This window comes from Stigmatopora nigra, chromosome 10, assembly GCF_051989575.1.
Source record: "Stigmatopora nigra isolate UIUO_SnigA chromosome 10, RoL_Snig_1.1, whole genome shotgun sequence".
NCBI lineage: Eukaryota > Metazoa > Chordata > Actinopteri > Syngnathiformes > Syngnathidae > Stigmatopora > Stigmatopora nigra.
Window position 1 is genome coordinate 3,622,751 of NC_135517.1, and position 24,548 is coordinate 3,647,298.

At 36.5% G+C, this 24,548-nt stretch overlaps 2 protein-coding genes and 1 long non-coding RNA gene across 5 annotated transcripts in view; 1 reads left to right on the top strand and 2 right to left on the bottom strand.

The window, feature by feature from the left end:
• The window catches only part of col2a1b (collagen, type II, alpha 1b), a 41,505-nt gene extending 21,421 nt beyond the window's left edge, over positions 1-20,084 (top strand). The window contains exons 32-54 of one of the 2 annotated variants that reach the window (XM_077725939.1): positions 365-409; positions 1,369-1,467; positions 1,682-1,789; positions 1,894-1,947; positions 2,449-2,502; positions 2,580-2,633; positions 2,722-2,775; positions 3,826-3,933; positions 4,012-4,065; positions 4,137-4,190; positions 5,018-5,179; positions 6,054-6,161; positions 7,132-7,239; positions 7,982-8,035; positions 8,114-8,221; positions 8,293-8,346; positions 8,415-8,522; positions 8,611-8,664; positions 9,346-9,453; positions 9,521-9,809; positions 17,530-17,717; positions 17,787-18,029; positions 19,158-20,084. In XM_077725939.1, coding sequence (XP_077582065.1) covers positions 365-409; positions 1,369-1,467; positions 1,682-1,789; positions 1,894-1,947; positions 2,449-2,502; positions 2,580-2,633; positions 2,722-2,775; positions 3,826-3,933; positions 4,012-4,065; positions 4,137-4,190; positions 5,018-5,179; positions 6,054-6,161; positions 7,132-7,239; positions 7,982-8,035; positions 8,114-8,221; positions 8,293-8,346; positions 8,415-8,522; positions 8,611-8,664; positions 9,346-9,453; positions 9,521-9,809; positions 17,530-17,717; positions 17,787-18,029; positions 19,158-19,304 — 2,415 coding nt within the window. In that variant the 3' untranslated portion in view covers positions 19,305-20,084. The remainder of the gene's footprint in view (positions 1-364; positions 410-1,368; positions 1,468-1,681; positions 1,790-1,893; positions 1,948-2,448; positions 2,503-2,579; positions 2,634-2,721; positions 2,776-3,825; positions 3,934-4,011; positions 4,066-4,136; positions 4,191-5,017; positions 5,180-6,053; positions 6,162-7,131; positions 7,240-7,981; positions 8,036-8,113; positions 8,222-8,292; positions 8,347-8,414; positions 8,523-8,610; positions 8,665-9,345; positions 9,454-9,520; positions 9,810-17,529; positions 17,718-17,786; positions 18,030-19,157) is intronic. The other variant, XM_077725940.1, reaches the window with a different exon arrangement.
• LOC144202873 (uncharacterized) lies at positions 17,740-21,618 on the bottom strand. 2 transcript variants are annotated; one of them, XR_013327569.1, is made up of 5 exons: positions 21,021-21,618; positions 19,134-19,298; positions 18,136-18,738; positions 18,006-18,053; positions 17,740-17,887 (listed from the first exon to the last, which is right to left on the bottom strand). It is a non-coding gene; the product is annotated as an uncharacterized LOC144202873 (long non-coding RNA). The 2 variants fall into 2 exon arrangements; XR_013327568.1 differs by having other exon boundaries at positions 17,740-18,053; positions 21,021-21,617.
• A 16-nt stretch (positions 21,619-21,634) lies between these two features.
• On the bottom strand, positions 21,635-24,548 carry LOC144202871 (leucine-rich repeat-containing protein 3-like). Its single transcript, XM_077725938.1, has 2 exons — positions 23,515-24,548; positions 21,635-22,689 (listed from the first exon to the last, which is right to left on the bottom strand). The coding sequence occupies exons 1-2, from the start codon at positions 23,534-23,536 to the stop codon at positions 21,890-21,892; spliced, it is 822 nt and encodes a 273-aa protein (XP_077582064.1). The 5' UTR covers positions 23,537-24,548; the 3' UTR covers positions 21,635-21,889.

Genomic DNA, 24,548 nt, shown 5'->3' on the forward strand with positions numbered 1-24,548 from the left:
TATCCAAGTTGACTTTGGGCATCAGGTGGCCAGCCAATTGCAGAGAAGAAGGAGACAAATAACCAATTAGTCACATCTGGGGGCAATTAAGTGTACAATTAGCTTAGCTAGCATGTTTTTGTAATGTGGGAGGAAATGTGTGGACCCAGAAAAAACCCACACAGATGAAGATAATATGCAAAGTACCTATAGAAATGTCTGTAGCTGGGATTGAATCCTCGGTCTCAGAACTAAAGCGCGAATGCGCTAACCACTCGTCAAACTGAAGTATCCATTTGACATTTTATTGACATTGAAAATGCTTTTCTTTTGTCACTTTGAATATTTTCATTGTATATTCTTTGACTTCTCTCTTGCGCAACAGGGTGTTCCAGGAGAAGGCGGAGCTGCTGGTGCCACTGGACCCAGGGTACGTTTTTTTAGAAAATATCTTTGGATTGTAGCTCGAAAACAAGTTAGCGTAAAATTACTTTTGTACATTTTGACCTTAGTACCCCAACTTTTGGTCATTTTTTGCTATTTTATATTTAAAAGTTAACTTGAACACAAACTGTAGTTTTCACCTTCTGTCGAAGGTAATAAACAATGGTTCGTAAAATTAGTTCCTTCAAGTTATAAAATCATTACATACATTAAATACAAGGTAAAAAAATTGGGGTGATACTACTTTGCGATTTTTCGATTACCGTAATTTCAGGACTATAAGGCGCACTTAAAAGTCTTAAATTTTCTCCAAAATAGACAGTGCGCCTTATAATACAATGCGCCTTATGATACAGTGCGCCTTATAATACAGTGCGCCTTATAATACAGTGCGCCTTATAATACAGTGCGCCTTATAATACAGTGCGCCTTATAATACGTGCGCCTTATAATACAATGCGCCTTATGATACAGTGCGCCTTATAATACAGTGCGCCTTATAATACAGTGCGCCTTATAATACAGTGCGCCTTATAATACAGTGCGCCTTATAATACAGTGCGCCTTATAATACAGTGCGCCTTGTATATGGAAAAATATCATTCATTGTGGGTGCGCCTTATAGTGCGGTGCGCCTTATAGTCGTGAAAATACGCTATGTCTGGTCTACATTATTCGCGATATTCGAGGGATTACTGTAGTACATTAAGTTGGGATACTTAACTTACTTCTGTAGTTTTTCCCCGATACCGATGGAGGTAATAAACTGGTTTGGTACATCATCAACATTTCATTCATAAAATAAGTGCCTCCATGTTGTTAAATTCCTTCCTTAATGGATACATATCGTTTTAAGAAAATGCTGTGTTTAAATATAACTCCCGCTTTGTACATAAGTACATGGATACAAACGCCATGAACTAATTGAGCGCTTCTTACGTGCAGGGAGAGCGAGGCTTCCCCGGAGAGCGAGGAGCTGCCGGTACTCAAGGTCTGCAGGGACCCCGTGGCTTGCCCGGAACGCCCGGAACTGACGGCCCCAAGGTAAGTTATTATTATTATTATTATATGAGTCATGGCTTATCAGCCACTTCCGTTTATGACATTGCAAATCAATGCTGTTCCCCAAAGAGGAAATGTTATTATAATAATAATAATAATCGGACATAGGCTTTGTCGTCATCAGCAACAATAACAAAAAAGCCATATTTTAGATCCGTAATTGAAGGACTAAATTTGTTTTTATCTTACTATATAGGGGGCTATTGGACCTGCTGGGGGTGCTGGAGCTCAGGGACCTCCAGGTCTGCAGGGGATGCCCGGAGAGAGAGGTGGCTCGGGTATTCCGGGACCTAAAGGAGATAGAGTAAGGATGTTTGGATTTCACCAAATGCAGTATTCTTGTGTTTTCTGGCATGTTTATTATATTTATTAAAAATTTTTGGGTGTTTTTTTTTCTAATTTTTTTAGGGTGATCTTGGAGAGAAAGGACCTGAAGGAGCTCCTGGAAAAGATGGCGGCAGGGTAAGTTTCCAGTTGTTTTAGGATGACAAAATGCTTAAAACTATTAAGTTGTACTATAATGTTTTAGAATTTTGATTTCTAAAGATTTTAGCATTTTTGCGTCAAATGCTTGGCCTCTATTTATGTTTCGAACGCCAAAAAAATCCCCCAAAAAGTCTCTTTTGAACCCCTTTTATACATTTTATTTATGCAGGTCATGTGACTTGTATTTGTCATTTTGAAATTCTACTGTTAATACTTTTTAATCTGGTACTATAAAAAACTTAGATTAAAAAATGCCTGTTTAGCTTTTTAATCTCCATTTTATTATTGTTAGCTTAACATAATGTTTTTTTTGTCAACAAAAAAATGCCTTACCAAAAATGCAACATATATATTTCCCCCTTAAATTGCGTATTCTTTAGCCGATAAAAATACAGAATATGCTTAACCAATTTTTCATTTTCAATCAATATTTTCATCAGGATTAAAAACTGCTGTTATTTTTTTAAACTATTTCAGGGACTTACTGGTCCTATTGGCCCTCCTGGTCCGGGTGGACCTAATGGTGAAAAAGTAAGATACATTTTTCTACATCTTGAAACATACATCATGGTATAATTCTAATAATTTTTGTTGTTGTTTTTTTTAAGGGTGAATCTGGTCCAGCTGGTCCTTCTGGTGCTCCTGGTACCCGTGGCGCTCCTGTACGTTTTTTTTCCCAACTAATCCTGCCAAATGACTCCAATTTGTCACCACGTTTTGCACATTCACCCCCTATGTGTCCCCCTACAGGGCGACCGAGGCGAGACAGGACCTCCTGGGCCAGTTGGATTTGCCGGACCCCCTGTAAGTAACACCTAGCGTATTAGCACGGCTAATTATGGCAGATATGTTGAGTAGATGACGCACGATGTCGTTCTTGCCATTTCCGTTCCTCTTCTGTTAATAGCCGTCACATTTTAACACCAAAACAGGTTTTTCTCTTGTCACCTTTTACTTGTTCATCAGATGCCTTCAATTGGAGGGTTGCAGATTCTATTCTGCCTTTAACCCTTTAGCACACATTCTTTGTTATGGTAAAAAAAATCACTATCTACTGTGTAAATATGATATAAAGTCATACCTCTACTTACGAATTCTTCTAGGTTACAAAGATTCAGGTTACAAACTTTTTTTTACATGCAAATAAATGACTCAAGATACAAAAAAAATCCAAGTTACAAAATCCACCAAAAGTAAATGCATTTCCTTATCCGTTATGTTATTTTGAATTTCCCTTATTAAGCGATTAAAAACCGTACAAATGACACGCGGCGCATTTTTTCACTCACACACAAATAGAGCACACGTAAAAGTCTAAAATGTACTACAAAGTGGACGGCTTTCAGCACCAAATATGGGTATTATTCTCCCATTATAACGGCCGCGGATAGAACTGTTTTATCGGCGCATGGCACATTTTTATATACTTTATTTTAAGACATTAATAGATATAATTATATTGCTAAATTCCCTTATAATTTTCTCTCATTTTTGTGTGTTTCTTCACATTTTCTAAACCAAATTGGGACCATTTTTAAAGGTTTAGTTGGTAGTTGTGTGAGGACCGTTGAACGAATACAAGAATTTACATATAAAGTACACCTCTACTTACGAAAAAAGTTTTGTAAAGTATAAGTACGACTATATATTATTATATGGAGTTTTTCGGTTCGTGGAATTGAGCCATTTGGATCTAAAACATCTCCAGTTGTGTACAAATTGGCTACGAAACAACATTCACAACATTTTTCAAATAAATGCTAATGCTAACAAATAGCATTAGTACACCAATTAGCCACCACAAGATAACACTCAATCCAGATGACCTAAAAGTGTTCATTTTTTTTTATCTAGGGCTCTGACGGACAACCTGGACTTAAGGGAGAAATGGGAGAGTCCGGTCAGAAGGGCGACGCCGGCGCCCCCGGCCCTCAAGGACCATCTGGGTCCCCTGGACCAGCTGTGAGTGACCCCCATTGCATTTTAAGAAGGAAGTAAACATCCCATTGAGGTACATTTAGTTGTTTCTTTGGTTTTCAGGGCCCAACTGGTGTTTCTGGACCTAAAGGCGCACGTGGTGCACAGGGACCTTCCGTAAGTCCTCCAATGGAGGTCGCCGTTATTTTATTTCTGCAGGTTTTGACCACTTGGTTCGTCTTTTTCAGGGCGCTACCGGTTTTCCTGGAGCCGCCGGCCGAGTCGGACCCCCTGGTCCCAATGTAAGTTGCATTTCAGACTTGTTATTGAATTGAATGGAATGTTTTTTTATTGTCATTATATTATTATTATTTTCGCTAGTGTTAAAAACATGGCTTTTCATATTTATTTGTTTTTTTGTAATGGGAAATAACAGTTATTTGCTTGGAAAGGGAAACAAAATATGATGATGTATTTACTCAAAATATATATTTTTCTTGAATTTTAAATCAATTTATTGATTTTTTTTGGGAGGTGGGACTAATTTATATTAGATTAGATTAAAATTACACATTATTATTTATAACACTTGTTTAATATCTAATTTTTTTTAAAGTTTGGAGATACTTCTTCAAAATTGACTAAATATTAGTGATGTATACATTTTTTAATTAAAATTAGATTTTTTTTTACATTGTTTTAAGATGAAGTGACACAAAAATCTAATACAAAATAACAACTATAAATGATTTTTTTTTTTAGGATGACTGAAACTATTCAAGTTAATTGAGTTTTTGTCATCTGGAGAAATAAACTGAAACATTTGAACTATATTAAGAAACTTTTATGTATATATAGTTTTCAATAGGAAAAATTAAATTAAAAATCATTTAACTCTAAAAGTAACAAATGCGCTATTACAAATGTTAATCATCTGTTTTAAATAAGTTCCTTATGACAATTTTCAACAATATGTTATGTTACAAAAATAAGTGTCTTTTTGATTCATCAAATTTTAGACTTCATTGATTTTGAGACACAATTCGAGAAAATATAACATATATAATATTGTCATTTGGTTTAATATTTAGACGTAAAAGTAACAGAAATACATTTTGGTTGTTTTTAGGGCAACCCTGGACCTGCCGGTCCTGCTGGCCAATCTGGCAAAGATGGCCCCAAGGGCGTGAGGGGTGATGGCGGCCCCCCTGGCCGACAGGGCGACGCCGGTCTACGTGGTGCTGCCGGGACCCCCGGCGAGAAGGGCGACGCCGGAGAGGACGGTCCTCCTGTGAGTTGACAGATAAAAAAAATCAATTTCGAGTTGAAAGTATGGCTGTCAGCCTGCAAAAAAATCATAATTTCCATCCATTAATACAGCCATTTGTTTTAGTTGAGCGTAATGGCGGGGCAAAATGGCGCCATCTTTTTGACAGATTGATGGCGGGGGGACCAGGCTTTTATCTGACATACTGTCCGCAAAAATAATGTTGAAGAAATAATTATATATGTGCCATGATGAGGAGTCAAGAGGGGGAGGAGTTAATGTGTAGATTGATAGGTTTTTTTGGTGAAATTGACCACAGGCTCTGATGGCGAATTTGTTTGATAGACAGAAAGAGAAATGATTTATATTTTTGAAAAGTAATAATTTTGCACTTGTAGACTATAATTTTTGAAAGTTTTCTTGTTGTTTTGTGGTAATTCTACCAAAAAGTTTGGTTTTCAACTTTTTTGAAGGGATTTGTTCTGGGATTTTACTACAAAAAAACTGAAAAGTGATTTGTAAATGCTGTAAAAACAAGAAATGAACCAGAAATTGACCAAATTTCCAAATTTGCCATAAAATAATCTGTCAATTAGTTAAGAGTTTAAGGGTTATATATCAACAAAAAAAAAAAAGTATTTTCTGCATTATAAGGCGCACCCTCAATGAATGCCACATTTTAATTTTTTTCCATATATAAAGCACACTGGATTATAAAACGTGTATTTTGGAGAGAATTTAAGACTTTTAAGTGCACCTTATAGTCCTGAAAATACATTAATTCATGAAAAAACAAGGTTAATGTGTTAGCTAGCATTAACCAAGATAGACTTCCAATCCATTTTGACCTATTATTGAAAAATTGCTTGTGTATTGACATTTTTTTGTCCATTTCCAGGGCGCTCTGGGTCCCTCTGGTCCTCAAGGATTGGGTGGCCAGCGCGGTATCGTTGGTCTACCCGGACAACGTGGTGAAAGAGGCTTCCCCGGCCTTCCCGGACCTTCTGTAAGTCACCGCTAAAAAAAAACGCGTAAAAACCAAGCCGTGAGTGACATTATCTGATGCCATGGCATTTGAATCCGTGAGCTCTCAGGTCATGTGATATCGGTTGTCATGGTAATGTTCCTTATCGCCTGACATGATAAAAATAGTAACATGACAAGTCCTTCTTCTAATAATAATAATAATATAGCACATTTGGATTTTTTAAAATGGTAACTCATCTACTTATTTGCTTGATTTTACCCAGGCATAATTTTTAATTTTTTTACCTTCAATGTCTCAAACTTTCAATATTTTCTGCACCTCATTTTGACATGCAATTATAATATTAATTATGCACAATATACTATAAATAGCTTAACTTTTTGGCTGTCATTGACATCCATTCCATTTAAATGGATTGGACATCTCTTCCCATTAATTAGCGATTAATCATTCATTCATCTGCTGAACAGCTCATCCTCACAAGGCTCGCGGGGGTGCTGGAGCCCAGCTAACAACAGAGTACTGACTAACTAGCTAAATCCAGCATTAGTTGTTTTCAATCTCAATAAATAAATGTATCATTTTGATTAAATTTCCGAAAAAATCACTTTTTTTTACCTATCGTCAACAATTTAGCCCATCAAAACCCTTAAAAAATATTTCTAATATAAGTGAGCTCATAAATAAAACATTTTCTTGCCGTCATTCATACAAATGCTCCACTTAAATCTGCTATTTTAGCACAAAAGCCATCCAATCAAAACAAAAAAAAGGACATAAGTGCTCCTCACTGAAACGTTTCGTAAAATTAGAGCATTTTTCGTTGATTTTGACGAAAAAAGGCCACTCGTTTGTTTCCGTGGCGATGAAAATAGTCAATTTTGTTTGTCCACGTCATGATGCTGATATTTTCTCCACGCTTTTGAGTCATCGTGCGTACTACCATGACTCACGCACTCCCTCCTGTTTGTCTTTTGCCGTCACACAGGGCGAACCTGGGAAGCAAGGCGCACCCGGAGGCAGTGGAGATCGCGGACCCCCCGGGCCTGTCGGACCACCCGGGCTCACCGGACCGGCGGGAGAACCTGGCAGAGAGGTCTGTTAAAGGCCGAGTACGCCGCGGGTTATTAAAAGGACTTCACGTGGGCGAGGGTGCGACTCCGACTTGTATTGGAGGTCAATGAGTGCTCGTTAGTGGGAGATGTTTTTTTTCAACTATTAATAATGCATCCATTTTTTAAAAAAAATAATTTTAGTCTTTGTTTTCTTAGGGAGGGAAAATGAGAAATAGTGAGGGCTTCTAGTTCGGATAAAAGACAATGATTAGGATTCAATCCGGTTTTGGTTCGTTTTGGATCAAAGAAACAAAATGAAAAATCACCTGTTATTTATTTTCCTTATTAATTTAATTAGGCTAACTTATAACTCTTAATAATAATGATTAAAAATGTAAAAATTCACTCACTTTTTTTACATCAATTATATAATTTATTCAAATTTATGTTACTTAAAAAAATAACTAATTATAATAAAAAAATCACAGATGCAATAACTACACTTTTTTTCTAGAAATCACAAATTTAATATATTTATTAACTCCAATATATTCATTTTAAAAGAGTTTATATTTTACTAAACCATTGATGTTAAAAGATAAATAATTTATTAAATCATTAGTTTGTTTCTAATATTAAGATGAAGATAAAATGTACTTTTAAATTAAATTTTAGACAGTCAAACACAAAAAAAATAGACTTTTATATCCAGTTTAATTTTTTTTGTCTGCCGAATGGCCCATTTTTAAGAAACTGCATCTAAATTTGTTTCCCATTTAACAGGGCAACTCTGGATCAGATGGACCTCCTGGTAGAGACGGTTCTCCTGGAATCAAGGTGACACTTTCCCTTTAAATAACTGCTCATCTCATTGAAACATAACATTTTTTATTTAAAATTTTTCTGTTACTTCAGGGTGACCGCGGTAACACAGGTCCACTCGGTGCTCCTGGACTCCCAGGTGCCCCTGGATCAACTGGCCCAGTCGGTCCCACTGGGAAGCAAGGAAACCGAGGAGAAGCTGTAAGTTCTCCTATTTTGCGTTCATGTGAGGCTTTAGTCCAAAATTTCACTCCATTTTTTTCCTGTCCAAGGGCGCTCAAGGACCTGCCGGTTCTCCTGGACCTGCTGGAGCCAGAGGAATGCCTGTAAGTACATAAAAAATACCTCAATTCTATTGCAAATGATTGTATATCTGATCAAATCATGTTCCCAGGGACCTCAAGGACCTCGTGGTGACAAGGGAGAAGGTGGAGAGTCTGGAGAGAGAGGACAGAAAGGTCACAGAGGCTTTACTGGTCTGCAGGGTCTGCCTGGACCTCCAGTGAGTGGCTATGAAGGCCTCAACTTTAAGTTAACTCCACTTTTGTAGGTAGTGGGCATTTAAAAGTTATCATTTTTGTCTTTTTCAGGGTCAATCTGGAGACCAAGGTGCTACTGGACCCTCTGGACCTTCTGGACAAAGAGTAAGAAAACTATTTTTTATACGCATACTCAATTTTTCCACTGTAGATTAGATTAGAACTTCATTTTATACTGTATTTTGGTAGATTTCCATGGTTACAGTAGTAAGCACAGACACAGAAGACATTGTAGAACTAGTTAAAAAAACTGGAGCCACACATAGGAAGTTTGGCTAATAATTTAGTTTTTTTTCGTCCCGTATTTGGTAGATTTCCATGGTTACAGTAGTAAGCACAGACACAGAAGACATTGTAGAACTAGTTAAAAAAACTGGAGCCACACATAGGAAGTTTGGCTAATAATTTAGTTTATTTCATCCCGTATTTGGTAGATTTCCATGGTTACAGTAGTAAGTACAGACACAGAAGACATTGTAGAACTAGTTAAAAAACTGGAGTCACACATAGGAAGTTTAGCTAATAGTATATTTAATTTCATCCCATATTTGGGAAATTTTCTTGGTTACAGTAGCAAGTACAGACACAGAAGACATTGTAGAACTAGTTAAAAAAACTGGAGCCACACATAGGAAGTTTAGCTAATAGTATATTTAATTTCATCCCATATTTGGGAAATTTCCTTGGTTACAGTAGCATGTACAGACAGAGAAGACATTGTAGAACTAGCTAAAAAACTGGAGCTACACACAGTAAGTTTGACTAATGCTTTAACTATGATTACAGGGACCACCCGGACCTATTGGACCTGTTGGAAAAGAGGGTTCAAACGGCTCGCCCGGACCCATCGGACCCCCAGGAGTACGCGGTCGTGGTGGTGATACTGGTCCTTCTGTGAGTAACAGACAAAAAAAAATAATTAAAAATGCAGAGAAAGTGAAGACCCTGTTTCGTCTTGCAGGGTCCTCCCGGAAATCCCGGTCCCCCCGGTCTTCCCGGTCCCCCCGGCCCTGGCATTGACATGTCGGCCTTCGCCGGCTTGGGTCACACGGAGAAGTCTCCCGACCCTCTCAGGTACATGAGAGCCGACCAAGCTTCGGGAAATCTGCGTCAGCACGACGCCGAGGTGGACGCCACGCTCAAGTCCCTCAACAACCAGATCGAGAACATTCGTAGTCCTGAAGGGTCCAGGAAGAACCCGGCTCGCACCTGTAGGGATCTCAAGCTCTGTCATCCTGACTGGAAGAGCGGTAAGTGGCTATCAAGTTTTAGTGTTAAATGTGACTGAACATTTTAGTCAGGGTAAAGTGGCCTTTCTTTTCGAATGTTTTAAATCAATCATGGCTAACATTAACTTTTGCCGAACTAACCTAGCTAGAAGGATGCTAGCATAGCATTAAAATCGTAGCAAACAGTCCACTCACGGCTAGTCTGTACTTAGCTAGCCTTACTAAACTATGTCATTTTCTTATGAAAAAAAGCCTTACTATACTATGTCGTTTTTTCAGAGAAAAGCCTTACTATACTATGTCGTTTTTTCAGAGAAAAAGCCTTACTATACTATGTCGTTTTTTCAGAGAAAAAGCATTACTATACTATGTCGTTTTTTACGAAAAAAAAGTCTTACTATACTATGTCGTTTTTTCATACAAAAAAGCCTTACTATACTATGTCGTTTTTTAGACAAAAAAAGCCTTACTATACTATGTCGTTTTTTTACGAAAAAAAGCCTTACTATACTATGTCGTTTTTTCAGACAAAAAAGCATTACTATACTATGTCGTTTTTTACGAAAAAAAAGCCTTACTATACTATGTCGTTTTTTCACGATAAAAAGCCTTACTATACTATGTCGTTTTTTCAGACAAAAAAGCCTTACTATACTATGTCGTTTTTTTTACAAAAAAAAGCCTTACTATAGTATGTCGTTTTTTACGAGAAAAAAAAAGCCTTACTATACTATGTCGTTTTTTCAGACAAAAAAGCCTTACTATAGTATGTCGTTTTTTACGAAAAAAAGCCTTACTATACTATGTCGTTTTTTCCAACAAAAAAGCCTTACTATACCATGTCGTTTTTTCAGACAAAAAAGCCTTACTATACTATATCGTTTTTTCAGACAAAAAAGCCTTACTATACTATGTTGTTTTTTCAGACAAAAAAGCCTGACTATACTATGTCGTTTTTTCAGACAAAAAAGCCTTACTATACTATGTTGTTTTTATAGACAAAAAAGCCTTACTATACTATGTCGTTTTTTCAGACAAAAAAGCCTTACTATACTATGTCGTTTTTTCAGACAAAAAAGCCTTACTATACTATGTCGTTTTTTCAGACAAAAAAGCCTTACTATACTATGTCGTTTTTTTACGAAAAAAAAAGCCTTACTATACTATGTCGTTTTTTACGAAAAAAAAAGCCTTACTATACTATGTCGTTTTTTCAGAGAAAAAGCCTTACTATACTATGTCGTTTTTTACGAAAAAAAGCCTTACTATACTATGTCGTTTTTTACAGAAAAAAAAGCCTTACTATACTATGTCGTTTTTTACGAAAAAAAGCCTTACTATACTATGTCGTTTTTAAAGAAAAAAAAGCCTTACTATACTATGTCATTTTTTCAGACAAAAAAGCTTACTATACTATGTCGTTTTTTATGGAAAAAAAAGCCTTACTATACTATGTCGTTTTTTACGAAAAAAAAGCCTCACTATACTGTTGTTTTTTCAGACAAAAAAGCCTTACTATAGTTTGTCGTTTTTTACGAAAAAAAGCCTTACTATACTATGTCGTTTTTTACGAAAAAAAGCCTTACTATACTATGTCGTTTTTAAAGAAAAAAAAGCCTTACTATACTATGTCATTTTTTCAGACAAAAAAGCTTACTATACTATGTCGTTTTTTACGGAAAAAAAAGCCTTACCATACTATGTCGTTTTTTCAGACAAAAAAGCCTTACTATACTATGTCGTTTTTTACGAAAAAAAAGCCTCACTATACTGTTGTTTTTTCAGACAAAAAAGCCTTACTATAGTTTGTCGTTTTTTACGAAAAAAAGCCTTACTATACTATGTCGTTTTTTCCAACAAAAAAGCCTTACTATACTATGTCGTTTTTTCAGACAAAAAAGCCTTACTATACTGTGTCGTTTTTTACGAAAAAAAGCCTTACTATACTATGTCGTTTTTAACGAAAAAAAAGCCTTACTATACTATGTGTTTTTTTCAGAGAAAAAGCCTTACTATACTATGTCGTTTTTTACGAAAAAAAGCCTTACTATACTATGTCGTTTTTTCAGACAAAAAAGCCTTACTATACTATGTCGTTTTTTACGAAAAAAAAGCCTTACTATACTGTCGTTTTTTCAGAGAAAAAGCCTTACTATACTATGTCGTTTTTTACGAAAAAAAAGCCTTACTATACTATGTCGTTTTTTCAGAGAAAAAGCCTTACTATACTATGTCGTTTTTTCAGAGAAAAAGCCTTACTATACTATGTCGTTTTTTCAGACAAAAAAGCCTTACTATAGTATGTCGTTTTTTACGGAAAAAAAGCCTTACTATACTATGTCGTTTTTTCAGACAAAAAAGCCTTACTATACTATGTCGTTTTTTCAGACAAAAAAGCCTTACTATACTATGTCGTTTTTTCAGACAAAAAAGCCTTACTATACTATGTCGTTTTTTCAGACAAAAAAGCCTTACTATACTATGTCGTTTTTTCAGACAAAAAAGCCTTACTATACTATGTCGTTTTTTCAGAGAAAAAGCCTTACTATACTATGTCGTTTTTTACGAAAAAAAAGCCTTACTATACTATGTCGTTTTTTCAGAGAAAAAGCCTTACTATACTATGTCGTTTTTCCAGACAAAAAAGCCTTACTATACTATGTCGTTTTTTCAGACAAAAAAGCCTTACTATACTATGTCGTTTTTTCAGACAAAAAAGCCTTACTATACTATGTCGTTTTTACAGACAAAAAAGCCTTACTATACTATGTCGTTTTTTCAGACAAAAAAGCCTTACTATACTATGTCGTTTTTTCAGACAAAAAAGCCTTACTATACTATGTCGTTTTTTCAGAGAAAAAGCCTTACTATACTATGTCGTTTTTTCAGAGAAAAAGCCTTACTATACTATGTCGTTTTTTACAGAAAAAAAGCCTTACTATACTATGTCGTTTTTTACGAAAAAAAGCCTTACTATACTATGTCGTTTTTAAAGAAAAAAAAGCCTTACTATACTATGTCATTTTTTCAGACAAAAAAGCTTACTATACTATGTCGTTTTTTACGGAAAAAAAAGCCTTACCATACTATGTCGTTTTTTCAGACAAAAAAGCCTTACTATACTATGTCGTTTTTTACGAAAAAAAAGCCTCACTATACTGTTGTTTTTTCAGACAAAAAAGCCTTACTATAGTTTGTCGTTTTTTACGAAAAAAAGCCTTACTATACTATGTCGTTTTTTCCAACAAAAAAGCCTTACTATACTATGTCGTTTTTTCAGACAAAAAAGCCTTACTATACTGTGTCGTTTTTTACGAAAAAAAGCCTTACTATACTATGTCGTTTTTAACGAAAAAAAAGCCTTACTATACTATGTGTTTTTTTCAGAGAAAAAGCCATACTATACTATGTCGTTTTTTACGAAAAAAAGCCTTACTATACTATGTCGTTTTTTCAGACAAAAAAGCCTTACTATACTATGTCGTTTTTTACGAAAAAAAACCATACTATACTGTCGTTTTTTCAGAGAAAAAGCCTTACTATACTATGTCGTTTTTTACGAAAAAAAAGCCTTACTATACTATGTCGTTTTTTCAGAGAAAAAGCCTTACTATACTATGTCGTTTTTTCAGAGAAAAAGCCTTACTATACTATGTCGTTTTTTCAGACAAAAAAGCCGAACTATACTATGTCGTTTTTTCAGACAAAAAACCCTTACTATACTATGTCGTTTTTTCAGACAAAAAAGCCTTACTATACTATGTCGTTTTTTCAGACAAAAAAGCCTTACTATACTATGTCGTTTTTTCAGACAAAAAAGCCTTACTATACTATGTCGTTTTTTCAGACAAAAAAGCCTTACTATACTATGTCGTTTTTTCAGACAAAAAAGCCTTACTATACTATGTCGTTTTTTCAGAGAAAAAGCCTTACTATACTATGTCGTTTTTTCAGACAAAAAAGCCTTACTATACTATGTCGTTTTTTCAGACAAAAAAGCCTTACTATACTATGTCGTATTTTCAGACAAAAAAGCCTTACTATACTATGTCGTTTTTTACGAAAAAAAAGCCTTACTATACTATGTCGTTTTTTCAGAGAAAAAGCCTTACTATACTATGTCGTTTTTACAGACAAAAAAGCCTTACTATACTATGTCGTTTTTTCAGACAAAAAAGCCTTACTATACTATGTCGTTTTTTCAGACAAAAAAGCCTTACTATACTATGTCGTTTTTTCAGAGAAAAAGCCTTACTATACTATGTCGTTTTTTCAGAGAAAAAGCCTTACTATACTATGTCGTTTTTTACAGAAAAAAAGCCTTACTATACTATGTCGTTTTTTACGAAAAAAAGCCTTACTATACTATGTCGTTTTTAAAGAAAAAAAAGCCTTACTATACTATGTCATTTTTTCAGACAAAAAAGCTTACTATACTATGTCGTTTTTTACGGAAAAAAAAGCCTTACCATACTATGTCGTTTTTTCAGACAAAAAAGCCTTACTATACTATGTCGTTTTTTACGAAAAAAAAGCCTCACTATACTGTTGTTTTTTCAGACAAAAAAGCCTTACTATAGTTTGTCGTTTTTTACGAAAAAAAGCCTTACTATACTATGTCGTTTTTTCCAACAAAAAAGCCTTACTATACTATGTCGTTTTTTCAGACAAAAAAGCCTTACTATACTGTGTCGTTTTTTACGAAAAAAAGCCTTACTATACTATGTCGTTTTTAACGAAAAAAAAGCCTTACTATACTATGTGTTTTTTTCAGAGAAAAAGCCATACTATACTATGTCGTTTTTTACGAAAAAAAGCCTTACTATACTATGTCGTTTTTTCAGACAAAAAAGCCTTACTATACTATGTCGTTTTTTACGAAAAAAAACCATACTATACTGTCGTTTTTTCAGAGAAAAAGCCTTACTATACTATGTCGTTTTTTACGAAAAAAAGCCTTACTATACTATGTCGTTTTTTCAGAGAAAAAGCCTTACTATACTATGTCGTTTTTTCAGAGAAAAAGCCTTACTATACTATGTCGTTTTTTCAGACAAAAAAGCCGAACTATACTATGTCGTTTTTTCAGACAAAAAACCCTTACTATACTATGTCGTTTTTTCAGACAAAAAAGCCTTACTATACTATGTCGTTTTTTCAGACAAAAAAGCCTTACTATACTATGTCGTTTTTTCAGACAAAAAAGCCTTACTATACTATGTCGTTTTTTCAGACAAAAAAGCCTTACTATACTATGTCGTTTTTTCAGACAAAAAAGCCTTACTATACTATGTCGTTTTTTCAGAGAAAAAGCCTTACTATACTATGTCGTTTTTTACGAAAAAAAAGCCTTACTATACTATGTCGTTTTTTCAGAGAAAAAGCCTTACTATACTATGTCGTTTTTTCAGAGAAAAAGCCTTACTATACTATGTCGTTTTTCCAGACAAAAAAGCCTTACTATACTATGTCGTTTTTTCAGACAAAAAAGCCTTACTATAGTATGTCGTTTTTTCAGACAAAAAAGCCTTACTATAGTATGTCGTTATTTCAGACAAAAAAGCCTTACTATACTATGTCGTTTTTTCAGAGAAAAAGCCTTAGTATACTATGTCATTTTTTCAGACAAAAAAGCCTTACTATACAATGTCGTTTTTTCAGACAAAAAAGCCTTACTATACTATGTCGTTTTTTCAGACAAAAAAGCCTTACTATACTATGTCGTTTTTTCAGACAAAAAAGCCTTACTATACTATGTCGTTTTTTCAGACAAAAAAGCCTTACTATACTATGTAGTTTTTTCAGACAAAAAAGCCTTACTATACTATGTCGTTTTTTCAGACAAAAAAGCCTTACTATAGTATGTCGTTATTTCAGACAAAAAAGCCTTACTATACTATGTCGTTTTTTTAGACAAAAAAGCCTTACTATACTATGTCGTTTTTTCAGAGAAAAAAGCCTTACTATACTATGTCGTTTTTTCAGACAAAAAAGCCTTACTATACTGTCGTTTTTTACGAAAAAAAAGCCTTACTATAGTATGTCGTTTTTTACGAAAAAAAAGCCTTACTATACTATGTCGTTTTTTCAGAGAAAAAGCCTTACTATACTATGTCGTTTTTACGAAAAAAAAGCCTTACTATACTATGTCGTTTTTTACAAAAAAAAAGCCTTACTATACTATGTCGTTTTTTCAGACAAAAAAGCCTTACTATACTATGTTGTTTTTTCAGACAAAAAAGCCTTACTATACTATGTCGTTTTTTCAGACAAAAAGGCCTTACTATACTATGTCGTTTTTTACGAAAAAAAGCCTTACTATACTATGTCGTTTTTTACGGAAAAAAAAGCCTTACTATACTATGTCGTTTTTTCAGAGAAAAAGCCTTACTATACTTTGTCGTTTTTTCAGAGAAAAAGCCTTACTATACTATGTCGTTTTTACGAAAAAAAAGCCTTACTATACTATGTCGTTTTTTACGAAAAAAAAGCCTTACTATACTATGTCGTTTTTTCAGAGAAAAAGCCTTACTATACTATGTCGTTTTTACGAAAAAAAAGCCTTACTATACTATGTCGTTTTTTACAAAAAAAAAGCCTTACTATACTATGTCGTTTTTTCAGACAAAAAAGCCTTACTATACTATGTTGTTTTTTCAGACAAAAAAGCCTTACTATACTATGTCGTTTTTTCAGACAAAAAGGCCTTACTATACTATGTCGTTTTTTACGAAAAAAAGCCTTACTATACTATGTCGTTTTTTACGGAAAAAAAAGCCTTACTATACTATGTCGTTTTTTCAGAGAAAAAGCCTTACTATACTTTGTCGTTTTTTCAGAGAAAAAGCCTTACTATACTATGTCGTTTTTACGAAAAAAAAGCCTTACTATACTATGTCGTTTTTTACAAAAAAAAAAGCCTTACTATAGTATGTCGTTTTTTCCGACAAAAAAGCCTTACTATACTATGTCGTTTTTTACAAAAAAAGCCTTACTATACTATGTCGTTTTTTCCAAAAAAAAGCCTGACTATAGTATGTCGTTTTTTACGAAAAAAAGCCTTACTATACTGTGTCGTTTTTTACGAAAAAAAGCCTTACTATACTATGTCGTTTTTTACGAAAAAAAGCCTTACTATACTATGTCGTTTTTTCAGACAAAAAAGCCTTACTATACTATGTCGTTTTTTCAGACAAAAAAGCCTTACTATACTGTCGTTTTTTCAGACAAACAAGCCTTACTATACTATGTCGTTTTTTCAGACAAAAAAGCCTTACTATACTATGTCGTTTTTTCAGACAAAAAAGCCTTACTATACTATGTCGTTTTTTCAGACAAAAAAGCCTTACTATACTATGTCGTTTTTTCAGACAAAAAAGCCTTACTATACTATGTCGTTTTTTCAGAGAAAAAGCCTTACTATACTATGTCGTTTTTTCAGACAAAAAAGCCTTACTATACTATGTCGTTTTTTCAGACAAAAAAGCCTTACTATACTATGTCGTATTTTCAGACAAAAAAGCTTTACTATACTATGTCGTTTTTTTACGAAGAAAAGCCTTACTATACTATGTCGTATTTACGAAAAAAACAGACAGGTAATAAATAGATAGACAGTTTTTTTTACTTTATTGTTGTTTGTAGTTTGGTAAAATGAACGCATGAAATGTTTATCTTTCACCAAGCATGACGCTTGTTTATGTGGCCAATGCTTAATCCAACACATTTTTTGCACCCTCAGGAGATTACTGGATTGACCCCAACCAAGGCTGCACAGTAGACGCCATCAAAGTATTCTGCGACATGGAGACTGGTGAATCTTGCGTCCGCTCCAAACCGTCTAGCATCCCCCGCAAGAACTGGTGGTCTAGCAAGAGCAAAGATCGCAAACATGTATGGTTCGGAGAAACCATGAACGGAGGATTCCATGTAAGTAGATCTAAAACATACCTGTCAATCAAAGCATAGCTTCTCGCTGACTTGCAAATCTTCCGCCAGTTCAGCTACGGTGATGACAACCTGGCGCCCAACACAGCGGCCATCCAGATGACGTTCCTGCGCCTGCTGTCCACCGAGGCATCCCAGAATATCACCTATCACTGCAAGAACAGCGTGGCTTACATGGACGCCGGCGCTGGCAACTTGAAGAAGGCTGTGTTGCTGCAAGGCTCCAACGACGTGGAGATTCGCGCTGAGGGCAACAGCCGCTTCACCTACAGCGTCATGGAGGATGGATGCACGGTACGATGTCTCACTGCGATGTATCTGGAAGGGATGGCATTGAAAAAATGCACAGATTTACTCTTGCTGAAGTCATTTAATAAAAATTATCAAAGTCATGGTTTACCTCTGCATAGTTGAATTTGATAGATGAAGTTGTCAAAGGGTAGGTTGGATTGTTATGGTTTGCCGGGGACACTCAATGTAAAACAGTAGCTTAGACTTGCGTGACCGGACGTTTGGTCGCCGGTCTTTTGGTCATCGGTCAAATGATGACAGAGTTTACTGTTGAAAACAGCTCTCAAAATTATATTCATGAGACAGAGTTTAATATCTAAGTACTCTTGAAAACAGTAGATATTTAGATATTAAACTCTTTCTCATGAATATAATTTTAAGAGCTGGTTTCAACAGTAAACTGTCACCATTTGACCGGCGACCAAACGTCCGGAGGCCAAACGTCCGGCGGCCAAACGTCCGGCGGCCAAACGTCCGGCGGCCAAACGTCCGGCGGCCAAACGTCCGGCGGCCAAACGTCCGGCGGCCAAACGTCCGGCGGCCAACCGTCCGGCGGCCAACCGTCCGGCGGCCAAACGTCCGGCGGCCAAACGTCCGGCGGCCAAACGTCCGGCGGCCAAACGTCCGGCGGCCAAACGTCCGGCGGCCAAACGTCCGGCGGCCAAACGTCCGGAGGCCAAACGTCCGAGACTCGTCTTTTTCGGGTGGTGCGCTGAAATATGAAATAGAAACTGGGTTAGCAAAAGAAGCTAATCACGGAGAACATTAATTGACATTATTTATATGCGACTACTTTATGGTATTATTTGTGCAGAAGCTTTAAGTAAAATCTCATACTAATATAATGAGAAATGTGCACTAAGCTTTAAATATCATTATACTTGTATAATGACAATAAAAGCATTAAATTTCATTGTAAATTAAAAAATTGAGAAAACAAGAGCGAGAAAGCCCAAAACAGAAGCATATTAGACACCAGTAACATTAAATCTTAGATATTTTTGGGTTCACTTAAAGAAAATGACGCCATTTTGTGTCAAATCTACTGAATTAACTAAAGTATGTTAGTGGAACTTGAATACTGAAGAAATTTAACATTTTGCTTACCTTTTTTTTGTTTGTTCCCTTCAGAGACACACAGGCAAATGGGGCAAAACAGTGTTTGAGTACCGGTCACAGAAGACCTCCCGCCTTCCCATCGTAGACGTGGCCCCCATGGACATCGGTGGTCCCGATCAGGAGTTTGGCCTAGAAGTGGGTTCCGTCTGCTTCCTGTAAGAAGACAAAAAAAAAATTCAAAATAAAGTGGAATACCAGAAGAGAAATCAAGACACTTTTTCTTCATTTTTTTTTTTTGTTAAACGGGACTTCTTTTTCTAGCTCAAAAAAAGTGCCCCCGCCCCTTTAAATTGAACTGACTATGTAGGCTAGATTTACCTGCACTGACTGGCGCCATCATCCAACCAAAAACGGCATATCACCTTTTACACAGCTTCATGTGTCCGTGTTATTTATTTATTGTTTGGGCTCGAAACGTTGCTTGAAATTCAATAAAAAGCCCACTTACACATGTCGCAAAGAAACAAAAAACAGTCATATTCACAAATATTTCTCATATCAAATATTACTGTGTATGCTTACAATGGTGCTATGATTCCATTGGTTTTTATTCCAAAGAAAAATGTGCATTTTTTTGCCAAAATGGTGCCTTTTTTTTTGTTCGTTTGTTTGTTTTTTACACACCCGACTCAAAGTTTGTTGTCTTTTTTGTTTTCCAATTATTAAGCTACCTCACGCAGCATCAAAATGAGGACAAAAAATTGACTAAATGTTTTTTTACGGACCCTTGGAATTAAAAAAAATAAAAGGCAAAAACACGTCCCCCTACACCAGGTGTGACTTGACTTTATTTGAAAAAATGAAATAAAATTAGCTCATTTACGTGCGTGAGATTGTGTATATTTATTATTATTATGAGTAATAAGATGGATAACAGGATTCTTATAGTAATTTGATGATCGTGACTTGTTTTATTGTTAATGTAAATTGGAAAATAAAAGACAGAAATCAATGTCGACAGTTGTTTTTTTTCACGCTGGAAAAAATGTTGCTACAATTTTGATATAATAATGCTTAAAAAAATGTGAGCCTGTACAGTAAAGCTTTTTTCTTAAAAAACGTCAATTTATAACCTACTAGCAACGTTGGACCAAAATGAACAAGTGTCCACATATTTTTGAGAACGTCACATGACAATTAACATTATTTTTCCCTCCCCAAATCCACCCCCTTACACAGGGGTGTCAAACCTTTGGTCTGCGGGCCGAATACAGCTTAATTTGAGATCACGTAGGCCGGACTAGTAAACTCATTGCAAAATGACATAGAACTAACAATAAGCCCACTTTTTTCCTCTGTATTAGTCATTAATACTAATAATTAGCGCAAAGAATGAGTAAATTATCAAAATGTTTAACAGAATTTTCCTTTTACATTATGAACAATATATTATGAACAAGAGAATAACATAAGAACATAAATGTCAATTTATGTTGTCTGCACGTACTAAAACACTGCGCCCCTTAGCGGATAATACACATTTTAGAGACAATTCATAATTTTTTTATACAATGCAGCTTTTTCCCCGGGCCGTACCAAACCACCAGACGGGCCGGATCTGGCCCGCGGACCATATGTTTGACACCGCTGCCCTTACACAAGGTAGTTTGTCAACACATATAACACATTACATTAATTCACGGCTATGCCAATGCACGTTATCATTGTGATCTCACACAAAACGCCAAAGAAAAACAGACTGATTAAATCTAGGCCAACAAGAACGACAAAAATAACAATGACTATTAGCTTTGGTGGATCGTGAACCGTGGTGGGACCAAAACGCAGGGAAACGGGCGAACAAGAAAAACGTTAACAAACATTGCAAACTTCGCCAAACATAACAGATTTAAAAATGAAATAACAGAATCCTACCTTGAAAGACAGGACGTGGTAGAAATGCAGGCTATCCAAACAGGACTAACAAACACAATGGACAGACATGGCAATCAGCAACAGCTGGGTCACCGGGGCAGGGAAACCACGTGAAATTACCGGCCAATCACAGGGCAGGAAAAATTTTTAAAAACACAACAAATCCAATCCGTAACAATGATGCGTTTGATGACACACGTAATTTTGAGTGTTTGATAAAAAGGGAAGCAGGCACTTAAGAAAAACTCCAAAGGTGATTAAGAACAATGCTGCATTCAAGGGACAACGATAATAAAGGAAACTTCATACATTCTGTAGTCTTATTCCAGTATGTATTCATATTTTTAAAGTGTGTGAGAGTTAATTGAGCCTTTTTAAAGATATTCCTGAGGATAAATGAACACTTCTGTTCCAGTATTCAAAAAATAAATACAAATAAAACAGCCAAAAATGACAATAACTGTCATGTAATCATAATATGAAACTAAAATACATTCCCAATAAATCAAAAACTTATAAAAGTAAAAAAATGAAAACCAGAAATTCTAAAAATATGAATTCCTCCAATTTTTAGACCACTCAACAAGGTTTGCAGGGGGGTGCCGGAGCCCATCCACGCCAACTGTGAACACCACAGTCTTTTTTTTTCAATAAATTAAAAGAGAAAATTGCTCACTTCATTTTCTGAACCGCTTATCCTCACAAGGGACGCACGCGCGGGGGTGCTGAAGCCTATCCCCGCCAACACCCCGATTTTTCCAAATAAATGTATAGGTCAATCTCTCCAAATAATTGAAAATATCAAAATATTTGTGGTCATTTCACTCGTCAAACAATTCATTGTCAAGTGTGGAAAGGCAGGCATCCAATCAGAAGCCGGTACTGAGAGTGTCTGTCTCGGTGGGGGTCTTGCGGGGGCTCGGGAGGCTCTTCAGGTACTCCAGGTGCCTCCGAGCTTCGGCCTGGTTCTGCCGGACGTAGTAGACCACGTAGACGATGACCATAAAGAACCACACGAACATGGTAACCAACATGGCCACGTCGGTGGTCTTTCGATGGAGGCTACAGAAATTAACGCCGGCGTCCAAAAGCCGGACTAACGGCTGTCCGGCGTGTTCGCCGCCCGCCATCGCGTCCTCCCAGCGTCCGGCCTCGCCGGGTCCCCTCGCCGAGCTCTCGCAGACGATACCGTTGACCGTCTCGGCTTCCAGGTTGAGCGACTCCATCAGTTCCTGGAGCGAGCAGTCGCAACGCCACGGGTTGTGGTAGAGTCGCGTTTTAGCCCGTGTGCCGCCAAACTCGTCGCGGCTGGCTCGTCTCAGCTGGTTGTGCGACAAGTCCAGGAGCCGCAAGTCGGGCCCCAGACGTCGTAGGGCCCCCGAGGATAGTGAGTCGATGCGGTTGTGCGACAAGTGGAGGTCCCGGAGTTGAGCCAGACGGGCGAAAGCGTGTTCGGGTAGGTTGCGGATGTCGTTGCGTTCCAGGTGGAGGGATTGCGTGTCCAAAGGGATCCCCTCGGGGACCTCGCGGAGACCGGCGTCAGAGCAGAGCACGGTGGACGTGTCGTGGGCGCAGCGGCAGCCGTCGGGGCAATGTGAATGGACCGGGCGCCACTGGGAGAGGAAGAAAAGCGTGCCGAACAGACATCGGAGCACCGCTGCATCGCCTCCTACAGGGAGAGAGTTGTTATTGCACTACGTTAGCTTTTTTTTTGAAAAACTCAGTGTATAAGTCGCACTGGACAAATAACGTATGATGACAGAGAAAAACTTGATAGTCGCACTTTTGGGTTGGCCATTTTGGAAACCAAGAACAAACAATAAAGTAACAATAGTAAAATGGACGAAATTTGTTAATACATAGACATGTTGTTATATACATAGACACATGTACTATATACATACATAGACACGTGTACTATATACATACATAGACACGTGTACTATATACATACATAGACACATGTACTATATACATACATAGACATGTACTATATACATACATAGACATGTACTATATACATACATAGACACATGTACTATATACATACATAGACACATGTACTATATATACAGTGACATGTACTATATATACAGTGAGACATACTATATACATAGACACGTACTATATACATAGACACATGTACTATATACATAGACACGTACTATATACACAGACACATGTACTATATACACATACACGTGTACTATATACACATACATGTGTACTATATACACATACACATGTACTATATACACATACACATGTACTATATACACATACACATGCACTATATACACACATGTACTATATACAGATACACATGTACGATATACACATACACATGTACTATATACACATACACATGTACTATATACACATACACACGTACTATATACACATACACACGTACTATATACACATACACATGCACTATATACACATACATACACATATATATAGCTAAATAAATGGATAATATTCGGAGACTTACGTGGGAGTGTCCTTTTCTCCATCGCTGCGACGTCGCAACCGGGCACATGACCTCGGCGTGGCCCCCCGACAAGCCCCTCCGCTGGGAAGTCAGCGCCGCAGTCTGACACCTAGAGGAGAAAAGGGTTCACTTTGTGGCGAGGGACTCAAACACGAGTCGACCTTTTTCGCTGGGGGACGCCAATAAAAAAAAAAGCCTTTCAGCTAGCTCATTTTCTGGGACAATCTTATCGCTCGCACCTTCTGTGTACTCAACGTGGCGGCCCCCCCACCCGGGCTGGCCTTTGGCATTTCGGCCATTTTAGCCTTTGGAATATAGCCGTCATTTCAGGTTTTTATGGCTGCAAATTGAAACCCATGAAGATGGCCTTTTTATTGGCTGCTGATTTATTCATGGGGGCAAATGATAAAACTAAATCCTTTTTTTCCGGACCAAATGTCACTATTTCAACTATTTAAATATCTAAAATAATGTGGATGATGTGCTAAAATACATGTATATATTATTGTACGTACCTAATGCTGTTTGTTGCGTCTGTTCCTTTAAGAGGGTTGCACCATATTGTCCGGAATATAAGGCGCAGTTTTTTTGTAGTTTGGCTATAGAGTGACTACAAAAACTGTTAATATGTTACATTGTAAGATGTTTGCCAGTTTTTTCCCCCCCAAATGTACTATTATACTTGAAAGTGCAATGTTTTTGATTGGTTTCTGATCATTTTAAAAGACTTACACTCCAGTCCAACTTATATATTTTACCCCAATCTTTATGCATTCTTTAGCTAGTACGACTTATAGTCCGAAAAATACGGTACCCGTCTCTCGGAAATGTGTGCAATTAACAATTTAAAGTTTCGATTATCGCGGTTAATATGGACCACAAAAAAATTGCGAAGTATACTCACCACTATATAATTTTTTTTAATATATATTTTTTTACTTCACATTTGTATTAACTTAGTTCTAAGGGTTTCCAATGTGGTTTATAAGCCTGGTGGTTCGCCAGGCTTTTCTTTAAAGCTAAAACAGTACTAA